The sequence below is a fragment of the Lolium perenne genome, chromosome 2 (genome assembly GCF_019359855.2).
Source record: "Lolium perenne isolate Kyuss_39 chromosome 2, Kyuss_2.0, whole genome shotgun sequence".
Taxonomy (NCBI): Eukaryota; Viridiplantae; Streptophyta; class Magnoliopsida; order Poales; family Poaceae; genus Lolium; species Lolium perenne.
In genome coordinates this window covers 290,443,328-290,457,540 of record NC_067245.2, presented here as the reverse complement: position 1 = coordinate 290,457,540, position 14,213 = coordinate 290,443,328, and the positions used below count along the sequence as shown (strand labels likewise).

Below are 14,213 nucleotides of genomic sequence, written 5' to 3'. Positions count from 1 at the left end.
ATTAATTAGCTTATAGACTCATTGTATCTTGAGAAGTGTGATGTTACAGTAACTAGCTATGTTACTCCATCCTCCTCTCTCCTCATTAACTCACTGCCACATAAGCAAATTTGTTGAGTTGGACACTTAGTTACTAGTGAAGTTACTCCCACTATGAGTAGTCTTAGAGTAACATAGGTGGATAATGTATCATGGCGCATGTCACGAGAAAAGTTAATACCAAACAAATCTTGTGCACAAATTTGCATTGAGATTCTAAAAAGCAATAAATGTAGCATGACTATGATACTACTTCATAATACTAACCACTATAGAGATAGTATCATACACAAGTATCATATGTATGATACTAATACATGATACTTACCACTATGGCCAGCCTAAGGCTTGAAATGGAGGTAGTATATTTTAGTGTGTAGGTATATTCGTATCTAGAAAAATTGAGTCACTTATTTAGAATTGAGAGAGTGCATATGTTTGGTTGAATTTTCAAGACACCAACGTAAGCAAAAGTGGGAAATTTAACAAAACTATACTCATTCAAGGGTTTAACAAAACCATAGTCGTAGGAATCTCTACTACTTAAAAAGAAGGAACGTGTTCCCCCTTCTCCCCCTCCTTTCGTCGTTCTCTTTGGTCGTCCGTCTCCCATCCCTTCGTCGCCCACCCGCCTGGGCCAGGCATCAACATGGGCCGACCTCAGCCCATCGCCTCAACGGCATCACCTCGCCCAGGTACCAACCGCATCAGGAATTAAATCATGCGACATGAATCACGCTACAAAGGAAAAAAATCAATCTCACTTAAATGACCAGGTATCACGCTCCAAAGGTATGTAATCTCACAATAACGCTAACACAATTAAATCAATTAAATGAGAACATGGGGCGAGATATATGCAGTCACAAAGGTATGTAATCTCACCCAGACATTAGGCAGGTATCATCTCATGCAAAAGGTATGTAATCTCCGCAGTAATCACGAAACAAAGGTATGTAATCTCATCAAGGCTAGAATGACGCAATCTCATTACTGTCAATTAAAGGGGGCCCTGAATTGCACCCAGGATGCAGTCATATCTCTACTACTAAAGCAGGACCTGCACGAGACATATCTTTTACCTGGGACGATCTTCAAACATCTTTAGATGATCGTCGCGCATGTCGCTGCTGCAGAAAAGCCGCCGAGATCTACCGGTACCCTGGAGGTACAAGCCATAATAAGAATTTCCTTCAAGATGTGATATCTTCGTGATCTAAAGCTGTTCATCATCAAGGACGGTGAGGGGTTAGGAACATGCATCTGTTCAAACCAATTGAATTGTATCATCAATTGCAGCCCCATTTGTTTTACCTATCATGTAAAACAATCTGCTGGTACCACCGCAGGTACACGCCATCTTCAAAGGATTGTCCACGCCCGTCCCTGCTGCAGCGCTGCCCGGCCGCCGAGATCCACTGGTACACTGTAGGTACACGCCATCATTAGATTTTTTTCTTATAGACATGCTATCTTTATGATATGTTATGAACATGCATATGTTCCTGCGAATTAAATTGTATCAAGAACTGCCAACACATTTGTTTTACCTATCAAGTAAATCAAGTCTCTGGTAGACCACAGTCCCACCCCACTGTCAGCTTTCCCACGTGCCCGCTCGAGCCCGGATGCCGTCGCGCCGACTACTGAGTTGACGTGCGATGGCATCTTTATTGAGTTGTCCTTTGGTATCTTCCTCTCTGCTACGCAGGTGCTGTCGGTGCGTACGGCGGCCATGGCTTCCATGGCGTCGAAGGCTGACGACCAGGCTGAAGGCGAGTAATGCCAATGTATGTGGTGTGACTGAAATTCCATATATTGAAAGGGCACTGCTCACTGCTTAGAAATTTGTTTTACACAGTGATACTATATTTTGTGAACTTTATACTTACACATATCAATATGTCCAGATTCTGGCTCCAAAGCGAGGAGAAATTGTTAGTCAGATTGGTGATGCACAGAGAGCAAAAATTTATCATCATGGCAGACTTATATCACTCAAGATGGTGAAAAATCGCCCTGAAGGAAGTGGGGAGGTTCAAGTAAACATAATGTATGTCTCTAGGAGGTAGGCACACAAATTCATGTTGGAGAATAATTGCTATTAAGTAATAACAAGAAGCCTGAGATAGTGATCTTTTCTAGAATAGGCGATTATGTTCCTGTTTATAACATTATTGATATTAATTAGCAATTACATTGTCATCAGTATGTTTCAACTGCTTTTTTAATTTGGCAATAACTTAGCCAAAATACCCTTGATTTGCAGCAGTATAGAAATATGCAGTGGCTTGTGTTATGTTTCTTCGTTTCTACATTAATCAACATTGTGCCAAACTGCTAACAAACTATGTCTCCTAAGGTTGTGGCTTCTACTTAAGAATGATCATATAAGTGAAAGTGCACTATATTGTTAGTTTCTCCTTGTGAGAAATATATTAGTATGTCTAGATTCCGGCTCCAAAGCAATGAGAAATTGTTAGTCAGATTGGTGATGCACATAGAGCAAATTTCATCATCGTAGCAGGCTTCTGTCACTGAAGATGGGGAAAATTCGCACCGAAGGAATTGAGAAGATTCAGGTAAACATAATGTATGCCCCTAGGAGGTAGGCACACCAATTCAGGTAGGATAATAATTGGTATTAGGCAATAACTAGAAGCCTCAAATAGTTAATCTTTTCCAAAACAAAGCGACTATCTCCTGTTTACAACATTATTACTATTAATTAGCAACTAAATTATCATCTGTATGGTATAAATATTTTGTCCATTGGGAATACAGCCAATAATACAAATACCTTTGATTTGTAGCAGTATATTAATCAACATTGTGCCAAATTGCTAACAAACTGTGTCTCCTAAGGTTGTGGCTTCTAACTAAGATACTGGATGATCATATAAGTGAACTGTGAAAGTGCACTATACCAATTCGGAAGACGCTGCGTGCTAGGGAGCGATATGGGCAAATGGTTAAACAGAAGAAAAAATGAACTACTTGAGAAGCGTCATGATTCATGAAGCCTATGAAAAAAATTAGCAAAAGGCACCGATCTGACTAGGTTATGTTTACTTTTTTATTTTCTGGATAATTAAATGCAACTGACAGTTACCATGTTCTCACCATGATAAGATCAACCCTTGAGATCTCCAATGAAGTATATGCAATAATTTTCTTGACATCACTTTACCAACCCTAAAGGTCTAATAGTCGTGTTAATTGTTCTGATCATATTATTCATAGCTTAATCAGGTCCAGGCAACCAATGGAGACACTTCCCTTGGTGGTGAGGACATTGATGCTACCTGGTTAACGTATTTAAAAGTTGACTCTTCAAGGCTCAGGGATGCTGCTGAGAAGGCCAAGCGGCCAAGGTTGAGCTTTCTTTAGGCTGATTCCTCCGAAGGCTGGCGGGGAAGGTTCTACGGGTTGGTGGTATGACAAGGATGCCAAAGGTCCATGACTTTGGTTCTCGGATATTTGGCAAGTCGCCTAACATCTGAATAATGGAATTCCTTGAAATCCATGTAGCGGGCATGAGCAGAGCCAGCACTAAGCAAGTAAGCATACACAATACCCGTAATAGTGACAATTAACATGTATGTTGGTCTCATGAGTCTCATCTCAGAGATTCAGGTTTCCCCATGACCATAGTTGTTTGATATATTAATATTTACATGCATCATTATCCCCTTGCAAGAGTGCTATAAACGAGTTTAGTTAATGTGTTGGATAAAGAACTCTAACAAACTGAATAACTGATCATTACCTGAGATTCAACATGTTTATGCTTTAGCTGGGCTTCGGAATGTGCAGGAGCCAAGATGCATGTGCTCAAACATCTCACACTGCCGGCGGAGAAGGGACGCAGAGGCGGGCGTGCGGCAGGGAGGTAGGGTGGTCGGGGACCGAGCCAGCGGAGGGTCAGAACTCGCGCGTGTGGTGGGGAACTCATGCCGGTCGTCGTGGCTTGATGTGGCCTCAGTACTATTTTGATAGTAAAAAAACATCCATCGACAGATCGACTAATTGTTGGTATAGAATAAGAGACTCAGCTGTGTGAGTATGGGTAGCAGCAAACTAAAATGATTCAGTTCATCACGACAGCAAATATATACATTATACCCAATATGATTTGTGCTTCCACTTGCTTGAAGAATTATTTCTTCCAACTTTCTTATATAATTTCAACCAGAACTTTAGCAGGCTTTCTCGTGTTCAATTCTATGATCTATCAGATGCATGAGACAAATTTGAACAGATACCTGAAGCAATTCCAATAGCTGATCGTGCACGCCTCCCTGCCGAATCCCGGCTAGCTCTTCTGTGTGCCTCCCAGCTGAATCCGACTGCACCGGAATCGAGCTCGGCCGGCGGTGCTGACGGAGAGGAAGAGGCCATCGACCCCGTGGCGGGGAGATCGGGCGGCGGCGACCTCGATCTACCATGCGAGGGCCGGCGAAGGGAGAGCGCAGCCGTGCACCCAGGCTCCGGCGCGACCTCGAGATCAAGGAGCGCCCATGGCTGAGATAAATTGGTGGGGGCGGAATGAGGCCATGGCGGAGAAACGAGGGTAAAACGAGTGGGGAATGACTCATGTCCTTGTGACTGGTGCCGTGGTGCATTTGGTTATTACATTGCCCAGCTAGCCTATAGCTCGGCTAATAGTAGAAAAATACTACCTCTGATTGAAAAATGTAAGACCATTTAGATATTTTGAAGTTGTCTAGATATATAAACTAAAATGTGTGAACCTCCACACTAAAAATAGACTTGATACATGCAGTAAGTCCTGGCGACACTTCCTATCCCTAATTTCTCACGCTTGCCTCGCCGGTAAGGTCGAAAACCTACCTAGCGTTTGACCATGTAACTGTCGTCAACCTAATTTCCACGGCAGCACATCATGCCCCATCGTTTGAGGATTTCTTGGCTGGTTGGTGTTCTTCCTTTCCGCATTTTTAGGACATCCCTTCCTGGAAGTCTTAATCCCTTTTCAAAACATTGTAGTCATAGGAGGCCGGCTAGCAGATCGCTTGCATGTGGTTTTGAGTTTTTCTACACGGTAAATTAGTTAACGAAAGAGGACATGACATGTTTTTGTGGACAACGATTGAAAATTTGTATCAGGGATTGAGATAATAATCTTATATAGCTCAACCCATTACAACATACATTGAAAAATTCAAGAGATGGTTGATAGTGAGAGGAGTCAAAAAGAGCCGTACATTTTTTTCATTTGGGGATTAGTTCGTAAAGCTTCTTCCCGGTTCCAAAATTTTATTTACTATTTCGTTGTTGTTCAAAGTTATTTTTCCAGGTTTTGTTCCAAGTTTTCCTTGTTTTGTTCCAAGTTAATTTTTTATCTAGGTACGGAGTCGAGAGAGCGATGGTAGTTGCATTTAGTCACTGAAATAAATTTAGAATCAGGAAACTACATATTACTGCATACATGATCTCTAAGAGAAAATAAAGCCATGGTTTTCAAGTGTTTACAGTGCCAATAATTAAATATATATACATGTATGTCAAATGGTGAAGTATAATACTCAAGTAACCCTGAATGACATGTATTTCATTAACGAGGGACCATTTTATCTTAATAAAGAGGTACTTTCTATGGATCTTTATTGACGTTTTACAGTTGCGAGCATGATAGGACATCATGGAGGTGCTGAAAGGTTTGGAAGAGGAGAGCCTCACCACGTCCAGTGCCATCATGGAGGCAATGGTTATGATGTTGCGCCTGTAGAGGGAGAAGGCTGATGTCCAGATGGACCTTTGCCAGTTCTGCCACCTTGCTGATGGGAAGATCGTCATTTTTTACGCCAAGATTGAGATTATGGAGCCTGCTGCAGCATTAAGGACTGGTTACATCAACACTCTGTTCGCCATTTTTCAATGTTCCGTTTTGTTTCCTTCCCTTGATCGACATGCCGACCAGCTAAACGTGCTCTCGACCGGTTGTTTTTGTTTCAGGAAAGGAATCAGCATGACATTCAGCGCCAAAGAGAAGGGCTTGTGAACTCCCGGAAAGGTGATTCACCACATCTTCTCCATGCATGTCTACATAAACACTCATATGCTTAGAGTGTTCTTTGCTCAGAGAAGATTATACCAAAATTCATATTCTTTGCTAGATTGAACTATCAAAGTGGCCAATTTTCGAAGCTATTTTTACTAGCATACAAAGTAGGCAAATAACACAGGTAAATTCAGGCCTTCAATGTTGCCACTTGCTGATTTTTGGGATAATTGGGTTTCGTAAAGTGTTGCTTCACTAGCCTGTTTTATGTATAGTTGTAATGTTCTAATGAATTTTGATCCATAAAAAGGGCCGAAGGCTGTTGCTTGGAAATAAAGAAGACGACTAACCTGGTAAGGACCAATTTTGATTTTTGACTCCACCAGAAAGATTGTTGTACTGTTGAACTGAGAGTTTTGGACAGATATGATTGGTGTAGCAAGGCACGAACTATTTGAACCAATGTCATTTTGGAAATATATTTTTGTTTCTTTACATGTATTGTCACCCGTGGCAACACACGGGCATTTTAACTAGTTTATAAAAAAGACTAAGACTTATGGAATAAGTTGGTTCGAAGAATCCAAATTTCACTGATGGGGATATGCACCTTAGGGTATTGTCATTAGGAGAAATCGGTTGGATCACAAGAGACTAGAAGCCAACCCAACTCACGTGGGTCTACCTGTCCTGGCGACTGGATCTAAATGAGGCCCAGGAGAGTAGCTAGGTGACCTAGTCGACCTTATAGTGGAGTTCGAGTCGCAAACGACTCGGTTCCAGCTTTGTAAACCCTAGCTGGTGATGCTCATATAAACCCTCGGTGGGGAACCTTAGAACCACACTTTCATCTAGATACATCTACGCTCTACGCCCTGAGTTGGAGCCCTAGTTCCTGAGAGCCGCCATAGCCAACTTGAAGAACCCCTTTGTAAACACTCAATCAATACAAATCTAGCGGGAGTAGGCCTTTACCTCGATCAGGAGGGGCTCAAACTGGGTAAAACCCTCATCCTGTTAATCTGATACCAAATATGCATACGTCATCCCGGTATTGCGGCTCTCTTAAGATACCCCACGTAGCATCTGTCAGGGTAACCCCCAACGCTCATTATTTATTCGGCCTGACAAAGTTTCGAGTCCACAAGCTAGGTGCTACATGGCAGAAGATGCATGATGTCTACGGGTGCTTCTATTCTTGTAGACAGTGTTGGGCCTCCAAGAGCAGAGGTTTGTAGAACAGCAGCAAGTTTCCCTTAAGTGGATCACCCAAGGTTTATCGAACTCAGGGAGGAAGAGGTCAAAGATATCCCTCTCATGCAACCCTGCAACCACAAAGCAAGAAGTCTCTTGTGTCCCCAACACACCTAATAGGTGCACTAGTTCGGCGAAGAGATAGTGAAATACAAGTGGTATGAATGAATATGAGCGGTAAGCGGCGCGAAAAAGTGCTTGTCAAGCGTGCGATTGATGGTATTAATATTGCAGAAGTAAACATGCAAGAGAACAAGAACAAGCAAATGATATAGCAGTATTTAGGAACAAGGCCTAGGGATCATACTTTCACTAGTGGACACTCTCAACATTGATCACATAACAGAATAAATAGATAGATGCTAGACTCTACACCCTCTCGTTGGATGATGAACACCACTAACTATGTAGGATTACACGAACCCTCAATGCCGGAGTTAACAAGCTCCACAATATTCAATGTTCATATTTAAATAACCTTAGAGTGCATGACAGATCAACATAACCAAACCAAGTACTAACATAGCATGCACACTGTCACCTTCACACTACGAAAGGAGGAATAGATCACATCAATACTATCATAGCAATAGTTAACTTCATAATCTACAAGAGATCACAATCATAGCCTACGCCAAGTACTACACGATACACACACTGTCACCATTACACCGTGCAGGAGGAATAAACTACTTTAATAACATCACTAGAGTAGCACACAGATAAATTGTGATACAAAACACATTGCAATCATAAAGGGATATAAATAAGCACTTCACTATGCCATTCATAACAGTGAATAAGTATTCTGTGAAATATAGCCTAAGAGACCCACACGGTGCACACACTGTCACCTTTACACACGTGGGACAAGGAGTCTCCGGAGATCACATAAGTAAAATCCACTTGACTAGCATAATGACATCTAGATTACAAGCATCATCATATGAATCTCAATCATGTGAGGCAGCTCATGAGATTATTGTATTGAAGCACATGGGAGAGAGATGAACCACATAGCTACCGGTACAGCCCCGAGCCTCGATGGAGAACTACTCCCTCCTCATGGGAGACAGCAGCGTTGATGAAGATGGCGGTGGTGTTGATGGAGAAGCCTTCCGGGGGCACTTCCCCGTCCCGGCGGCGTGCCGGAACAGAGACTCCTGTCCCCTAGATCTTGGCTTCGCGATCGCGGCGGCTCTGGAAGGTTTTCTCTGGTTTCGTCGAACGTGTCGTGGTTTTTAGGTCAGGGACCTTTATATAGGCGAAGAGGCGGAGTCGGAGGGGCGACGAGGCGGTGACACACTAGGGGGGCGCGGCCAAGGCCTGGGCCGCGCCACCCTGTCGTCTGGGGCCCACAAGGCCCTCCTCTGGCGGCTCTCGGGTGTTCTGGAAGCTTCGTGGAAAAATAGGATGCTGGGCGTTGATTTCGTCCGATTCCGAGAATATTTCCTTACTAGGATGTGGTGACCCTGCATACCACTGCATGTTGTAGTATGCCAGTCGTTGATATAACATTCACGAAGTACCATTCCGCAAATGTTACATCCCTCAGAGTAGTACAACAGAACATAGCAGGGTCCATAACTCATTCACATAATATTACAATTAACATACACATGTCATCTCGGAGCTCCTCTTGGGTCCTAAGAGAAGTACTCCTGGGTTCGAGGCGAACCCAACTTAACTTACAATATAAGTGTCTCATTAAGCTAAACATTTATTTCCTCGAGCAGCTAAATACTAAGAGTTTGGGCTGCTCGGTTACTACTACTATCGGATATCTCTAGGCTTGTTCTTCTCCGGAAGCCTCCCCGGATCCGTAGACGATGATGTAGTCTACGCCTTCAACTCCTCCTGAGAGGTCAGGTTCGTCATAGCCGATGATCTCGGCTTCGTCATTGTTGTTGCAGTCCTCTTCCAGACGATTCAGACAATCTAAGCATGGGATTAAGAGTGGTATGAGTACGAGCGTACTCAACAAGTTCATTATAGATAAGAGGTGTTTAATGCACTAGCTACGATATTAGACCAGAAAGTCTAATACCAATGCAAGTTTTGATAAACATTTCTTCAAGAGATTGCTTTTATTTCAAAGAGCTATGTCCGTCAGCCTTCACCGGTTTACTAGAACTTCATGGAGCTCCTTTCCGGCCGCGTTCGCAGTTCCTCAATCCCGGAACAGGGAGTGACAGGTCACAGTTCTTTACACTCTGCAGAGGTGTGTTGCTTTACCCATAAGAGATCTTAACCTTGGTGCCAACCGGGCAGCTTTCCCGTCCACACTTCCTTTGGTGTGAGGCCCGGTATAAGGTCTAGCCAATCATGTTCCTCCGCTACCTCGAACACCCACCCTTTGTTGCATGCCCCGACCCTGGGTCCACGCCGGTCCCATTATTCCCGTAATTTCAGGGTGGACCCCGACCACGACGACAGTCTGGGATTGAACCAAACTCCTTCGCCGGTAGCTGCAACCCATCATAGACCACATTACCGTGGGGAATTAGAATGGGATCCCCACCCTCAAGTTGTTCCGCAAGCCGCAACCGCTACGGTATGCACAGCATAACCGTGGGGACTTAGAATGGGTTCCCCACCCTCAAGTTGCTCCGCAAGATACAACTGCTACGGTAAGCGCATCCGTTGATGAACGAGAGGTGGAAACACTTTTGACTACTCTGTCCCACTCCAGATCTTATGGTTAACACGGATATTACGGCACAAGAATCACTGGCGACATTTGTTGTTTAATCCTAGATGGATATAAACCCTTGCAATGGAACCTCCACCATATCAACACAATCCATGGTTCCATTGCCCACCACTTAGTCATATTCATAGTTATGAAAGTAGTGGTTTTGATTTTCATGCAATAGTGATAACCATAATACTTTGCAAGTAATTTGATAGAAATACTCAAATGACATGAGCAAGTGATGAACTTGCCTGAACACTGCAAAGTTTTGCAGTTGGAAGGTGTGGACTGACCCTTGTCCTCTGCCTCTGAAAAATAGCATCATTGTCCGATAAGGGCAATGGTTAAAGAGGCAATTATGCATGATTCCATTTTTAGGGTTTGTTCCCCCCTTTCGATGTCGTTATTATTTCATGTAAGAGGTTAATACTAAGAGTAATTGGAGGATACTTGATATAAAGTAAAATACAACCTTGAAATGTTGTCAAGGTGTTTTTAAAGTCCAAATGCATTAATGGACTTATTTTCATTATTGAAAATAATATGTGTGATTTAAATCATTATTTAAATCATCAAATTAAGACTTATTCTTCTTTGTCTTCAAAAATTCTCTTTGATATTTTATTTAGATAGAGAATTTTATGCTGATTAATTTTCATATTTTTACTTATTTTTTTAGAGCTGTATTTTATTTTATAAAATTCTTGGAAATTCTCATTTGGAATGGGTATTTTGGAAATGTCCAAAATACCCCTTGGGCCCACCTGTCAGGCGGCCGAGCTGGTTAGGTTGGACCAGCCCACTGGGCTCGGTCCAACCGACCCAGTCGCGTCGTCTTCTCGCTGTGTCCTAACCCTAATCCCCCTTTCGGCTCCCGCGACGCCGAAATCGCCTCCGCCGTCGCCGCTTTAATCTGGCCGTCTCCGGCCATCGCCGGCGACGAGATGGTGTGGATCTGGGCCGCCTCTCGACGGCGGACATGGTGGTCCGCGTCGATCTGACGCGTGCGTCCTCGTTCGCTCGCCATCGACTCTCCCGTGCGCCTGGCTTTTGGCGTCCGCCGCCACCACGCTTTGGAGATGCCGTGGACCTTCCTCCTGGCGCTCCCCTGGGCGCGTGGTGCTGCGCTGGGGTGCTGTGGTGGTCGCCGTGGCTTGGCTTGGCCAGGCCTGGTGCCGTCGTGTGCCCTGGCGTGCGCCGCCGTGGCCGCCGTGGTCGTGTCGACCACCTCCTCCCCGGTATGTGCTCCTCCTTCTCCTCTGCTACCTGTTCTACCTCTTCTCCTTCCTCTGGATGCCCTGGCATCCATTTGATTGTGCTGCTGCTTCTACACCTATGTGCTCTGCTGCTGTGCTTGCTGTGAACGCGTGTATGCTGCTGTGCTCTCTGCGGTTGCCATGGATCCTAGCTGATGTGATGTGCTGCTGCCATGCGCATGCTGCTGTTGTGCATATGCTGCTTCTGTGTGTGCATTTCCTTGCCCCTGGCTTGATCATGATGCATGATCCTTGCATTATGCAAGTGCCAGTGCCCTGGGTGTGATGTGTATAGGGCTGTGAATCTTGGAAATGCTCAATTGAGCATGGCTGTTGACTAAATAACACCATCCCTCATTGGTGTGCTTCTGAATACAATTGTATTTAATTTATTTACTTATCTGTGATGCAATTATTTATGAGATGTGGCTATATAGTTGATCTGGTTAAATGTGTGGTTGCTAAGCTTGGCTCTAGCATGTCTTAGCATGCTCTAGCAAGCTTCTGATGATCATATGATCATCAGTTGCTTGTAAAAGGCTTGTGTTATGACCGTGCCTCTCTTCTCGCTCATCTTTGTGCCTGTGTGACACCAAAATCTGTCTTGATGCATGCTTTTGCTTGCTCAAGCGATTCTTGATGCTTGCAATGATCCATTGGATCAGCTGCAAGACTTTGGTGCTTTGATTCCTTATATGATTCACTTATCTCATTACCTGGATTTACTAAAATGGATAAGTGATGTGAACTGCTGCGGTAATGATCATTTCATTGAGTTTGGCAGGCTAGATGGATGCCACCACTTGGTTGGGTACCCTAGCCCTCCTTTTGAACCCATCTGGGTGATGATAATCGTGCATGGCTTATTAGTTTGGGCTGGTTCGGTGGTTGAGGTGACCTTGACAGCAATTCATTGCTCGTTTAGGTAGCTCCCACCCTTGTTGGCTTGCTATGGCTTAGTGAATACATCACTGGTTAATTCCTTGTTGGATTTCCAGTGATCTTTGATGTTGACAAACAAGAATAGACACATATTGTCTATCTATCTGATGGTGTGCTAGGTTATAGGTGCTAGGTGACTTTGGTTGAATAACTAGGATCATTTCCTTGCTGGATTGCCTTGGTTATACCACTGTTTTGGTCTAGCCAGTGTTCCCTTGGTGATTTCCTATTGGCTTCACCCATTTTTGCTTGCACCAACTGACTTGGTAGCCAGATGATGATACAATCTGGGTATTCTACCCTTCTGTGTTCCTGTGATGCATTGTATGCTTATTTATGAGCAAGACTTGGTTTTGCTCAGGTTGATCTGTTTATACCTCACTCCAGCTCCTAGAAAATGGTGTGTTGGTGTAGAGGTTTTGCTTCTGTGCTGCTTTCTTGGCTTGCTCTGCTCCTCCTTGTGGCTTGTGCTTGATCTACTCCATGGTTTACTTCTCCACAGGAAATAGTTCTTTGCTTGAGCTGTTCCTGGATGAAGTTCTGGCTATGTGTTCTTCCTGTTCTAAGTGTTCTTGTTTTCTGATGACTTACCAAGATGCCTGCCGATGAATGAGCTAGGGTTTGGCTCAAAAAGGTTATATATGATGCCCTCTTGCTCCCTCTGGTCGACAGCTTGGCCTGGTCACTTTGGTGACTCTCCCTGGCTGTGTATGTGCTGGTGGACATGCACACAGCCCTGTGAGCTGCTTGTGTAGTTCCTGGTTGGAACTTGGTCCATTTGGTGGATCAGCTCGGCAGCTTGATCATATCCCTTTCATTTCCTTTATTTGTTAACCTGCCAAGTGGCTTTGCCACTTGGCTTAATACTGGTTTTGCTTTGATTTGTGCAGGAAATCAACAATTGATCACAGATGGACATGGAGTTCATCAAATCCAAGATCAAGTGAAGATGATCTTGTATTATTTAGGCTAGGATCATTGCTTGTACTTTTCTTTTTATTCTCTTTTATTTTTTTCAATTTCACCAATTCTTGTAATGTGTTGTAATTCATTTATTTTCTCTGATGAATATTGTAATGACAATGTAAATTGTGTGATGATCAATAAAGCTCAAGGTTTTTCTCTAATGAGCTTTACTTTACTTTAATTGCTCATATTGTTCATTACTTATTATTTACTTAATGAATTTCCTCACAATTCAATATTTAGGTTAATTATTTAATGTTTGAATTTGAAATTCAAATTCAACCTTGGTTTAAATTTAACCATGTCACTTATCAAGAATTCACTCATACACTCCCCCCTCTCTTCTTAAAACCCTAAACTAATGAAGTGAGATGCAAGTTTGTCGCACTCTCGAAACCCTAACCCTGTAAGGTGTCGAGAGAGAAACTTGTCCCCCTTCGATGCAATTTTTGTTTAAAAGCGCGAAATTTCCCCAGAATTTACTATGCAATGCACATCCCTTTCTAAAATCTACCCCTCGATCGTCTCTAAACCTGGGACATTACAGCCTTTCCCCCTTAAAGAAAACTTCGTCCCGAAGTTGTGGTTGTAATACCTGGACAGCTCGGGGTATGTTTTCCTCAGGTCTTCCTCTTTTTCCCAGGTGGCTTCCCTCTCGGGATGATGCTTCCATTGTATCTTGCAGTACTTGATAGCTTTATTTCTGAGTTGTTTCCAGCTCTCCTCGAGAATCTTGGCTGGCTTCTCGATGTACGTCAAGTCTGGTTGTAACTCAAGCTCATCATGTGCTATTGGTTCATCTGGGGTCTTCAAACATTTCCGTAGTTGTGACACATGGAAAACGTTGTGAACTTGAGCTAACCTTCCCGGTAGATCCAACTCAAAGGCTAAACCTCGATTTTGACTCAGTATCTTGAAAGGTCCTATATATCTAGGACTGAGTTTTCCTTTTACTCCAAACCTCTGGAGTCCTTTCATCGGGCTTACCTTAAGATAAACCATGTCTCCAACTTGTGGTTCCCATGTCCTTCTCTTC

General features: G+C 43.4%; 1 protein-coding gene across 7 annotated transcripts; it reads right to left on the bottom strand.

Annotated features, from left to right (window-relative positions):
- Positions 1 to 432: 432 nt before the first annotated feature.
- Positions 433 to 4,663, bottom strand: LOC127336288 (uncharacterized). Of its 7 annotated transcripts, none has more exons than XM_051363080.2 (7): positions 4,305 to 4,663; positions 3,809 to 4,026; positions 1,932 to 1,952; positions 1,590 to 1,842; positions 1,354 to 1,465; positions 1,122 to 1,261; positions 433 to 777 (listed from the first exon to the last, which is right to left on the bottom strand). In XM_051363080.2, exons 1-6 carry the CDS (start codon positions 4,438 to 4,440, stop codon positions 1,144 to 1,146), a joined length of 858 nt encoding a protein of 285 aa, XP_051219040.2. In that variant the 5' UTR covers positions 4,441 to 4,663; the 3' UTR covers positions 433 to 777; positions 1,122 to 1,143. The 7 variants fall into 7 exon arrangements, 5 of the variants coding, with proteins under 5 accessions (XP_051219040.2, XP_051219042.2, XP_051219039.1 ...); XM_051363082.2 differs by having other exon boundaries at positions 3,809 to 4,064; positions 4,305 to 4,661; XR_007873239.2 differs by lacking the exon at positions 3,809 to 4,026 and having other exon boundaries at positions 1,932 to 1,956; positions 4,305 to 4,656.
- Positions 4,664 to 14,213: the final 9,550 nt, after the last annotated feature.